Genomic DNA, 16231 nt, shown 5'->3' on the forward strand with positions numbered 1-16231 from the left:
GGGCCCTCCCCGCCGAGGTGGCCGGTACCCGGCTCTAGGCAGCCGCTGGGCATCACCTGCGCGGGACCCAACCCGCAGGTGCCAGCCGCAGGTGTCGGCCCCCCGCCCCGCAGTGGTACGTGCCACTCCACGCTCCGTGAGGCGGCGGCCCCCTGGGCGTCGTGAATGGAAAGCGTCCAGGCCGGAAGTGGAAGAGACCACTCGGGAGGACGAGAGGGGGAGTGCGAGTGCGCCGCGTCTTCATTGAGGAACCTGGAGAGGTGAACATGGAGTTCCATGTGCATCTTATGTAAAGAGAGCGACAGCCGCCAGCACCAATGGACGCGTAGAACTCGCAGGCCCGGCCCCCCTGATATGCAAATGAGGTGGTGGTGCAGCCAATGGCTGGCGCGGGAGGCGGGCGCACCGCGCACGGTCACGTTTTCCACTATGTGACAGCGGCGGTCGGAGCGGCGGCGACAGCGGCTTTGCGGGAATTCGCGGCTCTCGGCAGTGGCGGGCGCGGGTCGGACGGACCGACGGGCTGACCGGGGACCGACTCACGGGCGGACGTGGACGTGGTGAGTGGGGCGGCGCGCCGGCCGGCGGCTGCCGGCTCGCCGCTTACGTAACCGGCGGGGCCGGGCGGCCTCGGGAGGGCGGCGGGGGTCCCGCGCTCGACGCCCGCAGGCGGACGGGACGGCGTGCGTGCGGACGGCGCGGCTTCCCTGCAGGGCCGCGCTGCCCTGCGCCGGGGGTCCGCAGGCCGGGGCAGAGCTCCCAGTAACTCACGGGGGTCCGCAGGCCGGAGGTCAAGGCAGAGCTCCCAGCAACTCATGGGGGTCCGGAGTCCCGGACAGAGCTCCCAGCAACTCACGGGGGTCTGGAGTCCCGGACAGAGCTCCCAGCAACTCACAGGGGTCCTCAGGCCGGGGCAGAGCTCCCAGCAACTCACGGGGGTCCTCAGGCCGGGGCAGAGCTCCCAGTAACTCACGGGGGTCCGCAGGCCGGAGGTCAAGGCAGAGCTCCCAGCAACTCATGGGGGTCCGGATCCCGGACAGAGCTCCCAGCAACTCACGGGGGTCCGCAGGCCGGGGCAGAGCTCCCAGTAACTCACGGGGGTCCGCAGGCCGGAGGTCAAGGCAGAGCTCCCAGCAACTCATGGGGGTCCGGATCCCGGACAGAGCTCCCAGCAACTCACGGGGGTCCGCAGGCCGGGGCAGAGCTCCCAGTAACTCACGGGGGTCCGCAGGCCGGAGGTCAAGGCAGAGCTCCCAGCAACTCATGGGGGTCCGCAGGCCGGGGCAGAGCTCCCAGTAACTCACGGGGGTCCGCAGGCCGGGGCAGAGCTCCCAGTAACTCACAGGGGTCCAGAGGCCGGAGGTCAAGCCAGAGCTCCCCAGTAACTCACGGGGGTCCGGAGTCCCGGGCAGAGCTCCCAGCAACTCACGGGGGTCCCCAGGCCGGGACAGAGCTCCCCAGTAACTCACGGGGGTCTGGAGGCCGGGGCAGAGCTCCCCAGCAACTCACGGGGGTCCCCAGGCCGGGACAGAGCTCCCAGTAACTCACGGGGGTCTGGAGGCCGGGGCAGGGCTCCCAGTAACTCACGGGGGTCTGGAGGCCGGGGCAGAGCTCCCCAGCAACTCACGGGGGTCTGGAGGCCGGGGCAGAGCTCCCCGGTAACTCACGGGGGTCTGGAGGCCGGGACAGAGCTCCCAGTAACTCACGGGGATCCGCAGACCGGGGCAGAGCTACCAGTAACTCACTGCCTGTCCTGCTGTAAACATTTTTTTAAACCAGACTTCCCCTCCGCCCAGGGGGTCATGGGGTCAGGGGGTCAGGGACTTGGGACTTGGGGAGACCCTGGGGTCACAACAGTTTGCGCCTGGGGAATTCCATGGATGGGCACTGGGCCAGGAACTTGGCCTGATGAGAAGGTCCCAATGCCAAGCCAGATCTGGGAAGCCTGAGAGCAGGGGACCACCTGATGCCCCCCCACTCCCCCTGCCCCTTGCCCTTATTTCCTCTCCCGAGCCAGACTAGTAGTTCCATTGAGGGCGAGTCATATCATCCTTTTGGGGGTGTCCTTGGCTGCCTGGCACAGACATGGACCAGGTGGTGGGTAGTGCTGGCTTCTTCCTCCCGAAAGGCCAGGGTAGACATGACAGCCTGGTTACCAGGGTTTCTGTAACCTCTACAGAGGGAGGCTGTGTGATTCACACTCAGAACAAAGGAGCCATCAAGGCCTACCCTCAGGTGAACTGATGAAGAAGTGCAAGTACTGGGAGAGTATACACCGTGGCCAGACAGGTCTTCTTGGCCCCTGGGTCAGCATGAGCTCCAGAGCTGCAGGTGGGGCCTAGGATGGCGCATCCTGAGCTTACTGGATTCCAGGAGGGGCCTCAGCACCTTGGCAGGAATCCCTAGGTGACACAGCAGGGCCACCGGCCTCGCCTTTGAGAGGAGCCCCCTCAAGTTCCTCACCCCAGACTGGGTTTGGCTGAGAAGCAAACAGGATTGTATCTGAAAGTTTTAACTGAAAAAAAATTTTTTTAACTGTAAGGCCAATCACTTTTTGTAAGTTTTATGTGCATAATGAAGCAAGTGTCTCCTTTTATTTAAGTGGCAGCTGTGTGGTGTGCCAGTTCAGGGATGGCACTGTCGGTGTTTGCAGTTATCTGTCACTGTCGTCTTGGCGTGATTCATGGGTACAGACCTGGCACAGTGCTGGCTTTCCGTGGAAGGTAGCTCTACACCAGCCAGCTGGCTGCTGCCCTGTGACTCAGCTGTTGCTCCAAGATCTGCTTCAACCCTAGAGTTTATAGTCCCAAACACCTACTCAGAAGGTAGAGAGGTTTCTGGTGCACTCCTGCCTTTAGGGTCACATAATGTCACCCTGTAAGGCATGTCTGTGTACTCAGAAGGAAATAGGAAAGATGTGTCACTGTACTGCCTCTCTCAGAACTTTCTGGAAAACACTGGAGCTGTACATGCCTGTTTTTAAATGATGATGTAACTTCCCCAGGCCTCCACAGACCACAGGCTCCAGCTCTGGAAAGTCAATGAGTGGCCAGAGTACAGAGAAAGGGAAGAGCTGCACTCTGGGTGTGGCTTTCACCCTGCACAAACTACACGTTCGGCTAAAGTGACAACACACAACCCGCCGTTTTTAACTTCAGGCTAATCACTTTTTGATAACTAGCAGCTTTATAGACACCCAGGTGGTCTGTCCTCTTGGCACGTTGCCATCTGCTCACCCAGGAGATAGCTAGCACGTGTAGCCTGGGGCCTCTGCTGCCTTCGGCCAGGGCCAGTACTGCCCTCTGAGAGCTGATCCTCATTTCAAGTCTTTCTGCCTATGAGGTGAGGTCCCAAGTGCTCACAGTATTTCCAGATCTACAGTAAATTAGAAGCAGCAGATGAGCATCGCAGCCAGGGACAGGCCACAGCCACTTGGTCAGAGGCTGGCGCTCCTGGCAGAGTGGGAAGTATAGAAAATTAGAACTGCTTGCTTAAACACTGCGTAGAATAACAGCTCTGGCTCATGAAAGGAAAATGCTAGGCCTCCTAGAAGCCACCTGCATGTGGGACAGCTCTGACCCCGAATACAGAGGCCTGCTCACCGTCTTTGCATTATTTTGCCTTTCAGGACTGAAAGGGCTGTGGGAGAGTCCTGGTGAGGTAGACGCTGTCTCACCCGCCGGCCTCCTTCCCCTCCATATTTGGACAGCCTGCCACATTTTCCTTGCTTACCCAACCGTCACCATGGAGAGCATGGCTGTTTATTTAGCAGGACAAACATTTTCTCCGGATTACAGCAGGCAGGCCCCAGGGAGTTGGCTCCTACCAGGAAGTAGAAAACATTTTTAATATTTGGGGTTGTAAAATACTGCAGGGCTTGCAGACGCACTGGGAGGCTGTCTGTTCCCTGTTATGTAAAGAGGAAAACAGGCAGAGTGAGCAGGGCTGTGGGAAGCAGGGCTGGGGGAGACCCCGGGAGTGCAGGCTGGTCCCAGGGTGTGTGTGTTTGGGGAAGCACATCCAGCTGTGACTATAAGATGTACATTTCTATACTTCCATGTCAGAGAAATGAGCCCCACAAATGACAAAGCCCTTTGCTGATTTTCCCCCGAAGAGGGAGGAGGGAGGAAGGACCTGAGGCTCTCCCATACCAGTGGCTGTGGAGGTTAGAGCTGGGGCCCAAGATGAGCTATCAGTTTCTTCTAAAATAAAACAAACAAACCTGTTACTGTTGATGAAGGAAAGAGTGGCTAGCTGTGAATGTAGAGAGGGCAGGGCAGCGAGTCCAGCTGCCATCAGATAGCCCCTCCCGTGTACCCTGTACCCCACCAGACAGCCCTTCTCCTGTACCCCTTCCACCAAAGGCCTTGGTTTCAGTGGCTCAGTGCCTATCTGCTGAGGCCACCACAGAGGTGGCCAGGTGACCCCCACCTGGGTCTCAATCTGACCCTCGCATGTCCTAGATCTGACCATTCTTTGGGGCAAAGCCAGTGGGCAGGCATTTAAAGGGGTGGCGGGACCTCAGAAATGCTCAGGCCTAGCGGCTCCCCTGGCCCTCCTGGACCAGGCTGGCCTTCTCCTTCCCAGCCCCTTTCCCTCCCCACTCCACCTTGGCAGAGCCAGGTTTCCAGGAACTCCTGGCTGCTGCCCAGCGGTTCTGGGTCCATGTCTGAGTGCGGGAGGCAAAGTCTGCTTTTACTGTGGTCAGGTCTGCCAGCTTGGCAGAATGAGGTCGTCCATTAGAGCAGCTGGTGCTAGGCGGCACATTTTCTAGAATGGTGAGGTTTCTGAGGATTTGGCTTACTTTGGACCCTCTTAGCAAAAAGGTTCATCTTCCCTCACGGGTAATTTTGTACTCACAGTGAATCCTATTCAAACAGCCTCCTGGAAGCTGGAGCACACAGGGTGCAAACAAGTAACCCTGGGAGCCGCATGCAGAGGCCCAGGGCCCATATAGAGATTCTGAGCTTTTAGTTCTTTGTATACAAGCCAGACCCAGCTCCCAGGGCAGTGACTGCTCTCCCCGCATGCCCCTCAAATCACTGTCGTGGCCAGTCTGTTTCCTTGTCATGATTACTTCTGATAATGCAAACGGATATTTCTGGGCACTTGCTACATTCCGGATGTTTCACCTGGGTTGTGTCCTCTAAACCTCCTAGCTTCCAGAAAGAGGCAGCACTTGTTTTGTTCTTTTGTTGTGGTTGTTGTTTTTGTGTTTGTTTTTGGTGGGGCCTGAACTCTGGGCCTGGGTGCTGTCCCTCAGCTCTTCAGCTCAAGCTAGCTCTCTACCACCTGAGCCACAGCGCCACTTCCATCTTTTTCTGCTTATGTGGTGCTGAGGAATTGAACCCAGGGCCTCAGGCATGCGAGGCAAGCTCTCTACCACTGAGCCACCTTCCCAGCTCTGCACCTGCTCTTATATCACCTTAGTGCCTAAGCTAGGTTATCCATTGCTTTTAAAGAAGAAACACAGCACAGAGAGGTTAAGGAACTCTTCCTGGATGACACAGCCAGGAAATGGTGGGACCCAACTACAGTCTTGGGTCTCCTGGGCCTGTTAAACAGCCACTCTGCCACTGCTCTAATCACCTTTCTTTACTCTCATTACATTAGACAGAACTCCCAGCACAGTGCCAAGAAGGCCAGAATACTGGACCTGCTAAACTGGACCAATGCTGGCATTTTAGGTTTTCAGAGTTTGGGATATTGGCAAACTCCAGCTCTCCGCACCATAACAAGTAAGTGTCATTGCTGTGGCCCCCTTCGCTGAAGCCCTTCCTCTCAGCTCTGTGGACAGGAACTTCGGAGACAAAGTGTCTTGTGCTGATGTGGCTCTTCCTGTTTGCAGTTGATCTGTTTCTTTGTGCGATGTGAGTGTTGATAGGATTTTCTTTGTTCTTGGAATTTGGTATGATTTTCATTGGGATTTCACTAAACATCAGACTCTTTCTGTAATTTTGCCAGTGCTCAGGGTTTCTACCTATGGACAGGTTCAAATCTGTCTTTAGTTTCATGTGTATCTTCATTTTGCTTTCTGCTCAGTGCTCTGAGCTTTTCAGAAAGAGCTATTATCCACAAGCAAAACTGCAGGTTTCCTCCATATCTCTCCCCTCCTTCTTAACTAAGTAGGCCATTTCCTTTCCTTTGCATTAAATAAAACAACTTTGTCAGCTAGGCACGGTGTTCTATGCCTGTAATCTCAACACTCAGGAGGATGAGTCACAAGGATCAAGAGTTAGAGGCCAGCCTGGGCTGTATATAACAAGACTCAAGAATGTCTCAGAGAGAGAGACAGAGAGACAGAGAAAAGGAGGAGGGAGAGGAAGAGAGAGAGGGAAGAAAGGAAGGAAGGAAGGAGAGATTAGAGAAAGGAAGAGAAGGAAGGAAATGGAAAAGGGAAGGAAATGGAAAGGAAAATAAACCAAGTAGAGTAAGAGGTATTGGGAATAAAGGTGGAAAATGAAAAAAGCAGAGGCAGTGTTTGCTTAGAAAGGACAGCACGTCTTCCCTAAGAGACTGTTCTGCTTGCTCTGCCAGCGAGGAAGACCTCTGATTTTTCATCTTCCTCTATCACACCTCAGGCCTCATGTCTGCCTCATGTTTGCCTTCTTAGCCAAGTAAGAATTTGATTTGGTTCACAACTGAGTGGTCCAGTACAAAATATACACGAGCCAGGCACCAGTGGCTCATGCCTGTCATTCTGGTTACTCAGGAGGTTGAGATCTGAAGATCACAGTTCAAAGCCAGCTGGGGCAGGAAAATCCATGAGACTATTATCCCTAATAAACTAGTCAGAAAAAGCTGAAAATGGCCCTGTGGTTTAAGTGGTAGAGTGCTAGCTTTAAGCATAGAGAGGCTCAGCAATAGAGCTCAGGCCCTGAGTTTAAGCTCCAGGACTTGCAAAAACAAAAACAATAACAAAAATGCATACTTTAGTAACCATCAGTACCTATTTTCTCATTTTACAAGCTGAGACTTTTTTGTGATCTTGAATCCAACACTTAAGTATGGTCAGAACAGCAGAGCATGATGGCACACACCTGTCATCCCAGCAGGCTATAGAATGAGATTTGGTCTCAAAAAAACAAAAGGCCAGCCAGGCACCAGTGGCTCACGCCTATAATCCTAGCTACTTAGGAGGCTGAGATCTGAGGATCGAGGTTCAAAGCCAGCCCAGGCAAGAAACTCCGTGAGACTCTTATCTCCAATAAACCACTAGAAAACTGGAAGTGGCACTGTGGCTCAAGTGGTAGAGCGCTCGCTTTGAGCTGAAGAGCTGAGGGACAGTGCTCAGGCCCAGAGTTCAAGCCCCACGACCAATTTAAGAAAAAGCCTTCCTCACACATCTTCCCTCACTGAAGCCATCTTCTGCCCTCTTGACTCGTCTGCCCTTCCTAGTGTTCTGCTAGCGTGCCATTTTCCTCTCAGCCTGCGTTACCTCTTTCATCAACTCCATCTTCTGAGGAAAGGCAGGCACTGCTCTGAGTGTGCCTTTTCTGTGTTGTGAAGTTGTGTTGCTGTTCGCCAGCATCATCTTGAGATCCACATTGACTATCTGTTGAGATGGACCGGACAAGGTATGGTCAGCCTGCTGGTGGCTGTGGTGGTACAACGACTTCTTGCGGGCCCATTTCCACTCATCCAGCCATCAGTGGGCAGGCGTGGGGAAGTGCTGGGTAAAGTCCCTGCTGTGTGGCCTGGTGGGCTTGGGAGGGAAGGAGTGGCCTCTTCCTTAGTGGCCCTGTTGGGGTCCTCAGGCTGTCCAGTGGGCAGCTGTCAGGGGACCCTCATTTTCTCCAGGTTTTTTTTCCTCAGTGTCTGTCCTACCCCACAGACATGCCCCTGCTGGCATGTTCCCAGTGGCTCTGGCCCAGCCGGCTTCCTCAGAGGGGTAAGACCTCGGGACCACTCTCGGCTCCTATCCGCTTCCACCTGAGCTAGAGATGACACCACCTGTGCGTGGTAGCAGAGGATTGGGACCCTTTGAGGGTCCCTTTGAGAGAGCTGAGGCTCTCTCTCCCTTGCAGTCTTGTAATCTGTGGCCAGTTCACTGGGTCCTAGAGCAACAGAGGTGCGACAGGAACCCTGTTCCTCCCTGGGAAAGCTCAAGCAAATACCACACAGAGGGGCGATATCATTCTAGGCTAAACTGCCCAAAGAAACCTCTCGGCAGGGCTGAAGGCCCCACCGAAGCCATTCTGGGTGTGGGATGTGGAGTCTCACTCTCGTCAGGCAGGCCTGTGTGGCTGACCACAGCTCACCCAGCTGGAATCTGTACACAACAGACGCGCTGGTTATAGGATGTGTGTGTGATGTGTGTGTGCGCGCGCGCGTGCACACGCTCCCTCGTCCCTTGGCTTTGCTCTGTTTCCGTGAACACAAGGGTCTCACATGGTCTAGCTCTGCTGCTGCCCAGCCTCCAAGTCAGAGTGGGTATGTCCTCCATCCTCTGTGTCTTCTTTGGTTGACAGAGTGAAGGTCAGGAGAAGAGAGAAGTGAGGTGCTTAGTCCCCAGGCCTCTGTGGTCTGCATCCTGGGGCTCCTTCCTCTTCCCTGCCAGCCTCCTCCCAGCCCCCAGATCCCAGGCCTCTAGCGTTGGTTGCATCCTTAACCCTGATCTGTCCATGTGCCCAGATTTCCTGAGATGCTCCTCTGGGCTTGTTTGGACATCAGCTTTCTGCGGAGTCCCCACTGAATGTACTGTCCTGGGCCTTCCCTCTCTCTCAGGGACAGGGAATCTCCTGTGCTCGGGCTGGTATCCTCGTTCATTCTAATCCGTGCCTGCTGCCTCTGCGTGGCCCCTGGATGATCTCTAGGATCATGGTAGAAGCCCACTGGCTGCTTGATCTCATCCCTTCTCCCTACCTGCCCCAAAGCACCCACACTTCTGCTCATACAGCCATGGAGACCTGTCCAAGTGGAGACCAGCGTGGCAGCTCTGATGCTCAGACCCACCCGTGGCTCCTCACATTTGAGCAAAGCCAGGGGCTCCCCTCCCACTCACACCCACCCCAGCCCAGCACTAGAAATGACTAAAGTCCCTGGAGTCCCCCAACCCTTGCTCGTGCGGTGCTGCAAGGCTCCCTGCCCTCAGTTCTTTGAACTTGTATCATGTGATCACTGACCTGCACCAGATAATGGGGAAGATTACAAACACAGCTTCCCAGCCCTGCCTCCCATTCAGTGCTGCTCTGGCTTTCCCCAAAGCTGCCCCAGTGCCTTGTCTGCCTGAGGATGAGGCCGTCGGGATGGACCCAAGACAGATAGGGGCTCAGATGAAGTAACAGACCTGTCATTTGTGCCAACCGCTGCTGTTTCAGTGTGGTGTGTGGAAGGGTCAGTGGACTGCTGTTCCCAGTGCTGCCGTCATCCCTGCTTGCTCCTTCTGGTGTTTGACCATAGGCCTCTCTTCCCAGCTTCGTTCCAGAGCCGGAAATGAATGGCTACGCAGACTTTCCCCGCAGCCCCAGCAGTCCTGCTGAGGCGTCCGAGGAGACCCAGCCGGGTCAGGCTGCGCTCCAGGAAGATGTGGACATGAGCAGTGGCTCGAGTGGAAATGAAACCAATGGCAACTGCTCCACAGGCCGTGGCTCCCAGGCCAGCGACTGTGAGGACAGTGGGAAGGAGCTGGGGATGTTGGTGGAGCCTCCCGACTCCCATCAGAGGTAGGGCGAGCAGCGGCTGTGCGGCAGAGTGGTGGGTGTGCTGTCCACGGGAAATGGATGGCTTTCGCATCTTTGAACCATCGTCGACGGGTTGATCAGTACTTCTGTAACTCTTACAGAAAATGTACTAGAGTCTGTCTGCTTCCAATGATGTCCTCTTTATATGTTGTGTGCCTGATGCCAAAAGACAGACACAGTGCAGTGAGTTCTTTCAAGGCAGGGGGGCTGGGTAATCCAGCCAGCAGATGCTCATACTAACAGGTTAGAGAAGATGAACTTGCAAGCCGGGCACTGGTGCTTATGTTTACAATCCTACCCCCTCAGAAGGCTGAGAGCTGAAATTTCTGGTTTGAAGCTAGCCTGAGGGGACAAATTCTAGATGTTCTGATCTCCAATTAGCCAGCAAAAAGCTGAAACTGGAGGCATATCTCAAGTGGTAGAGGGTCAGCTGTGAGCAAAAAAGCTAAGCAAGAATGTGAGGCCCACTAGGTGCCAGTGGGTCATACCTATAATCCTAGCTACTCAGGAGGCTGAGCTCTGAGAATCAAGGGTCAAAGCCAGCCTGTACAGAAAAGTCTGTGAGACTCATTTCCAAATAGCTTCCAATAGTCTGGAAGTAGAGCTGTGGCTCAAGTGTTACAGTGCCAGCCTTGGGCCAAAATGCTAAGAGATGGTGCCCAGGCCCTGAGTTCAAGCCCCAGGACAGGCACACATATACACAAAGTGTGAGGCCCTGAGTCCAAGCCCTAGTACTAATATACACAAAAAAGGAAAATGAGATTGTAACCCCTCTGTACAATATTTTCACAATAAAAAAACATATTAAAAAAGAAAATGAAAATGAACTTACATTGAGGGAGAGACTTAAGTGATAGAGTACCTTGTTAGCAAGTAAAAGGCCTCTTGTACCTCCCCCCCCCACCAAAAACAATAAAAGAATCAACTTGTTCCTTCTGTTTCAGTCATTCATGGATCTGATATTCATTCCTATGTTCCAGCTTTATCTGAGCTTCATCTACTTCCTCCCTCCCTCCCTCCCTCCCTCCCTCCCTCCCCCCTCTCTTTCTCTCTCTTCTTTCTTTCTTTCTTTCTCTTGTTTTTGTTTGTGGTGCTGAGGATTATACCCAGGGCCTTGGGCATGCTAAGCCTTCTCCCACTGATCTGAATCCTAGCCTGGCCACCCATCTTCTTAAATCTCTTACTGTGGTGTTCCTGGCTGTTTTCGCTGGCTGGAGGGGGAAGAAGTGGATGGAGCATGCGATGTCTGAGTTTTGCTTGCATCTGTTTCCACAGTCCCAATGCCTTCAGCCTGCTCATGGCAGAGACTGAGCACAACCCGTCTACGTCTACCAGTGGCTGCAGGTGAGGCCCACCACATTCTGTACACAGGTTCTTTCTGGGACTCAGAATACTGGCAGAGGTCAGGTGGAATGGGGTGACTTTTTTGCTGGTCATACAGCCAGGTCCATGTGACTGCCAGTACCCTTGCCTTCCACACACACACACACACACACACACACACACACACACACACACACACGCACGCGCGCGTGTACACGCATGCACGCTCTCGCTCTCTCTCTCTGTGGCTCCTCCCACTGGGAGGCACTCCCAGCTCCATTCCAAGGCAGCCTTGACTGGGTCCTTTCCTCAGTCTTTTGGGGTTTGTAACAAACCTCTTGGGGAGTGCCCTGATGAAATGCCGGCTTCTCCAGCAGCTCTCTCCTGAGAGAGGACACTCCTGGGAACTTTGGTCTCCGGGACAGAGACATGCAGCTATGTCTGCAGACTTGGTTGGTGACCACAGCCAGCAAGGGTGTTGGGTGCAAGGGTGCTGCTGGCCCATCGTGGGTGAGGCCACAGATGCCACTGCACACCCTGCGGCACCCTACGAAGAACTCCCTACGAGACCCCTCAGGACAACTAGGAAACTAACAGTATCGCCTCCTTGAACTCTACAGCAGCGAGCAGTCTTCCAAGGCAGACACACACAAAGAACTGATAAGAACTCTGAGGGAGCTGAAGGTCCACCTCCCTGCAGACAAGAAGGCGAAAGGCAAGGCCAGCACGCTGGCGACCTTGAAGTATGCCCTGAGGAGTGTGAAGCAAGTGAAAGGTATGTCTGCCCCGCCCTTGTTGTACCTGCAGAGACAAGGTTTAGGGCCCCCAAACTCCAGCTTAGGTTGTGTTGACTCTGTAATGCACTCCTGAAAGAGCAAAGGCACGGATGGAAACCTGATGTCCGCACATTGATTGGAAAGTGCAGTTCATTGGAAGTTTTCTTTTAGAGGAGAAGCTACTGGATAAAAGAAATACTTATAGCTGAGTGCCAGTAGCTCACGCCTGTAATCCTAGCTACTCAAGAGGCTGAGATCTAATGATCATGGTTCAAAGCCCGGTCTGTGAGACTCTTATCTCTAATTAACCACCAGGAAATCAGAAGTGGCACTATGTCTCAAGTAGGAGAGCATTAGCCTTGAGCTGAAGAGGTCAGGGACAGTGCCCAGGCCCAGAGTTCAAGCCCCATGACCACCACCACCAACAACAAAAGAAATATTTACTATATAAACCTTTTATGCTCTAGACTGGATCAGGTCATGCTCAGAAAAGTCTACCATCTTAAAAGTTCTGCCGGGAGAGTTGGTATTGTGACGATTGTCACACATTGCTCATGAGTGATGCCAGTTTAGAGTAGAGGTAAAACACAACACTCCTCGGAGTACTAAGTGTGGTGGTACATGCCTATAGTCCTAGGTACTTAGTAGGTAGAACCAGCAAGATCCTGAGGTCTGAGTCTTCCCAGGCAAAGTTAATAAGGAACTTGGCTCAAGCCATAACAACAATAATTTTTAACGTGCCACAAAAAACCCTCAGTACTTACCTGTGAACTTGTTTCCCAGTAACACAATGTGAAAGACACATGAAAGCAGGCAAGGTCAAACCCCAGGACTTCTTAATTCATGAACTCCAGTGACTCAGTTCTTGTTTATCTAAATATGTTTACCTAAAAATCTTTCCTGCCTGGTGGCCGCTTCAACCAGGAAGGAGGGAGGCTGGCAGAGAGCTGCTTTCCATCATGCACGGGGCCTCCAAAGTGCACATTCTGCTCTTCCTGTGTTTGGACTTCAGAGCAGAAGGCAGAGTGTACAAGGGCTGGGGCTGGGGGTTTAGCCCAGTGGAAGGGCGCCTGCCCGGCGTGCGCAAGGCCCTGGGTTCGGTCCTCAGCCCTGGGGGAAAAAAAAAAAGAAAAAGAATGTACAAGGGCTTTTAGAACTGGCTGCCGAGGGCTTAGATGGGGTTTTCATGTGAGCACGTGTGGACCTCTTCAAACACCAGTTCAGGGATCCACAAGCACAGTGCTAGTCCCAAGAACTGCCCAAGACCTAAGGGGCGTCCTGTTCCCTGCACCCCAGGCTCCTGAGAACCTCATGAGAGCTTGGTCCTTTTCCGGGCAGGTTCCTCATCTCCTGGGTCTCAGTAGGCAACCCTGCCTCCAGGAGAGGGAGGAAATGCTGGGCCCTGGGAGAGGCAGTGCCCTGGCTAGAGGACTGCAGGTGACAGCCTACAGCCCATTTCTGGAGTTCAGACCCAAGACCCCTGGCGGAGTTGTCCAGGCCAGCCTAGTGTTGATCTGGTAGCTTGTGGTTGGCTGCTCGGCGGCGGAGGGATGTGTGTTTCCTCTGGTGTGCGGGAGGAAGTGTCCACTCGTGCATCTCTGCCCTCCCAGCACTGCGCACTTAGGCGTTTCCCTTCTCTTCGCAGCACTAACCATGGAGAAATTCTCTAGCTCACGGCCTCAAGATGGGCAGGCAGTCCAGTGTCTCCCCGGGGCCTATCTCACGTGATAAGCACTTGCCTACCAAGTGTGATGCCCTGGGGTCAATTATCAACACCTCAAAAAAAGAAAAACCATGCATCAAAACAGAGTCTAGGCTGTGATGCAGGCAGAGCCGTGGCTCCATTCCGGTGATGGCTGTGAGGCACACACAGGGAAGCAGCCTTGTCTCCATAGACATGAGGGTGAACCACACTTCAGTCTTCATGTTCTTCATGCCAGCTTTCATCCAGTGCCGGTCTATGGGACCCCCAGAGCCAGTGGGAAGGGTGACTGCTGTGCTGGCTCGTGCTCATGTGTCTGGTCTGAAGACTCCTCTTTTCTAACCTGCTGTCTGTTTTATGAGGTCTGATATGGTCAAAACAGTGCCTCCACTGCCGGGAGGCCCAGGATACCACATGGGGACCTGGTGCCCCTGGTGCCCTGTCTTTCCCAGAGGGCACAGCTCTGAGGCACATGCCTGGAGCAAGCCAATTCACTGAGAAGAGCAGCCAGAGGGAAGCCCATCCAGACTGGCTGGGAGTCTGCCCTTAAGATACTATGTCGGGATGGATGCCAGTGGCTCACATCTGTGATCCTAGCTACTCAGGAGGCTGAAATCTGAGGATTGTGGTTCAAAGCCAGTCTGGGAGGGGGCTGGGAGGGTGGCTCAGTGGTAGAGCACTTGCCTTGCATGCTTGAGGCCCTGGGTTCGATTCCCTAGCACCACATAAGCAAAACGAAAAAAGCCGAAAGTGGCGCTGTGGCTCAAGTGATAGAGCACTAGCCTTGAGCTGAGGGACAGCGTCCAGGCCCTGTGTTCAAGCTCCACAACTGGGAAAAAAAAGATGCTGGTTAGGGTGTAGCTGCTTGACCTCTGCAGTAGCTTCAGACCTTGGGAGCTCTGTCAATTCGAGAAGTTTACTGTGCTTTCCAGCAATCTATGGCTTGATCTGAGAGCACACTCAGAAGCCTCTGGACTTCTGAAGGTGGAGAAATCAAACCAGAGGAGACCCAGTTCTGGGTCCAGAAGTCTCACCACCATGCTGTAGGAGGCTCACCCTTGGCAGGAGCCCAGCTCCAACTCCGGGATGTAGCCTTGGGCACCATCCACCTGAGCTCCAGGGAAAGAGCCAGATCCTGTATGCCTATCTGCAGGGTAGCTGCCCTGGTCCTCCACAGTGCCACTCACAGAGAGGCTCAGTCACCCCCAGACCTGGGGTGAGGTGGGAGCTCAGGTTGGCAGTCTGGATCTGTAGTCTCTTTGCAGCCCTTTCTTCCAAATGTGGCTTTGGTGCCTGCGGCTCTTTGAAGCAGTGGATTTTGCCTGGCTGGAAGCTGAGGGGTCACCCAGGGGTCAGGTGCCAGCTGCCACCAAGGTCCACCAAGAAACGTCCATGTCACGTCACATCCTGACTCCATGGCCCTCTGGCACTTATTCTTGGTGCATTTGTCACTCGCTAACCTCTGTCACCGAGGCCCATGCTGCCCATTTCTGTGCCTTCTTGTGCTCAGAAAGCATGGACCCTGTGTGCATCCACTTGCTCGTTGAGAAGAGTGGGTCTTGTGGATGCTGTGGGTGATGGCACAGGGCAGTTAAGCCTGAGCATTGTTCCTCCCACAGCTAACGAGGAGTATTACCAGCTGCTGATGTCCAGCGAGAGCCAGCCCTGCAGCGTGGACGTGCCCTCTTACACTGTGGAGCAGGTGGAGGGCACCACCTCGGAGTACATCATGCAGAACGCGGTGAGTCTCTCGGGGACTCAGGTCTCCCTCGGGTCACCTCACTGGACCCTGCGGCTGGTGGCTGCCTTCCAAAAACAAGAGGGGGATCTGGTGTTTCCACTGCATAAACCCCACCTCCTTCGTGGAGATGCCCTCGTTTCCTCTCCATGCTGTCCTTAGCCCCTGTGTGTCAGAGAAGCCCGGCTACAATGGACTGGGCCCCAGGGGGAAGAGACAGGCCTGGTACGTCCAAGCTTCATAGTCACCCTAGGGCTGGGACCAGGGACTCAAGCGCTGTGAGTTTCTGAGTGCTCCACAGAGGTGGGCCTGGGGGTCTTGGGGAGGAGGACCCGCCCTGAGTTCTCAGTCAGAGAGATCACCTGGCCTGTGGGGGAGGCTGGCCTCCACTCAGCCACTCTGTCCCTTCCCAAATCCTTCCTCCAGCCTCATCCCCAGGCAGCCCCCCTTTCCCCAGCAGTCCCCAGAGCCCTGCGGGAGAAAAGGGCTGGCGGAGGGGCTGTGACCAATGAGGTGAGGGGGAGGTAGTATCCTATCAGACCTTGAGGTTGAGCTGTGCTGGTCAGGACTGAGGCCAGGGCCCAGAGACCTCATGAGACCCTGCCTGCAGCCTGCACTCTGCCCAATGTCTTCCCTGCTGTCTGGTCTCCTCTGTAACCACCGGTCATGTTCTGCCTCCCTAGGACATGTTTGCTGTGGCTGTGTCCCTGGTCACCGGGAAGATCCTGTACATCTCCAACCAAGTTGCCTCCATATTTCACTGTAAGAGAGATGCCTTCAGCGACACCAAGTTCGTGGAGTTCCTGGCTCCTCACGACGTCAGCGTGTTCCACAGTTCCACCACCCCTTACAAGCTTCCGTCCTGGAGCGTGTGCGGGGGCGTAGGTGAGGCCCTTGCGCCCTGTGCAGAGGGCGGGAGAGGCTGGGGGGGGCAGAGCCCACCTGGAGGGCTGCCAGACCCCTCCCACCCCACTCTCCGTCAAAGCTGACCAGACATTTAGCTGAGATT

The 16231-nt window shown here is 54.6% G+C and overlaps 1 protein-coding gene across 3 annotated transcripts in view; it reads left to right on the forward strand.

Moving 5' to 3' along the window:
- Positions 1 to 449: 449 nt before the first annotated feature.
- The window catches only part of Per2 (period circadian regulator 2), a 41450-nt gene continuing 25668 nt past the window's right edge, over positions 450 to 16231 (forward strand). For 2 of the 3 annotated variants that reach the window (XM_042702351.1, XM_042702354.1), the window contains exons 1-7: positions 450 to 560; positions 5614 to 5738; positions 9417 to 9665; positions 10959 to 11027; positions 11627 to 11781; positions 15104 to 15225; positions 15906 to 16107. In XM_042702351.1, coding sequence (XP_042558285.1) covers positions 9436 to 9665; positions 10959 to 11027; positions 11627 to 11781; positions 15104 to 15225; positions 15906 to 16107 — 778 coding nt within the window. In that variant the 5' untranslated portion in view covers positions 450 to 560; positions 5614 to 5738; positions 9417 to 9435. The remainder of the gene's footprint in view (positions 561 to 5613; positions 5739 to 9416; positions 9666 to 10958; positions 11028 to 11626; positions 11782 to 15103; positions 15226 to 15905; positions 16108 to 16231) is intronic. The other variant, XM_042702352.1, reaches the window with a different exon arrangement.

This window comes from Dipodomys spectabilis, unplaced genomic scaffold, assembly GCF_019054845.1.
Source record: "Dipodomys spectabilis isolate Male_0828 unplaced genomic scaffold, ASM1905484v1 ptg000321l, whole genome shotgun sequence".
Lineage (NCBI taxonomy): Eukaryota > Metazoa > Chordata > Mammalia > Rodentia > Heteromyidae > Dipodomys > Dipodomys spectabilis.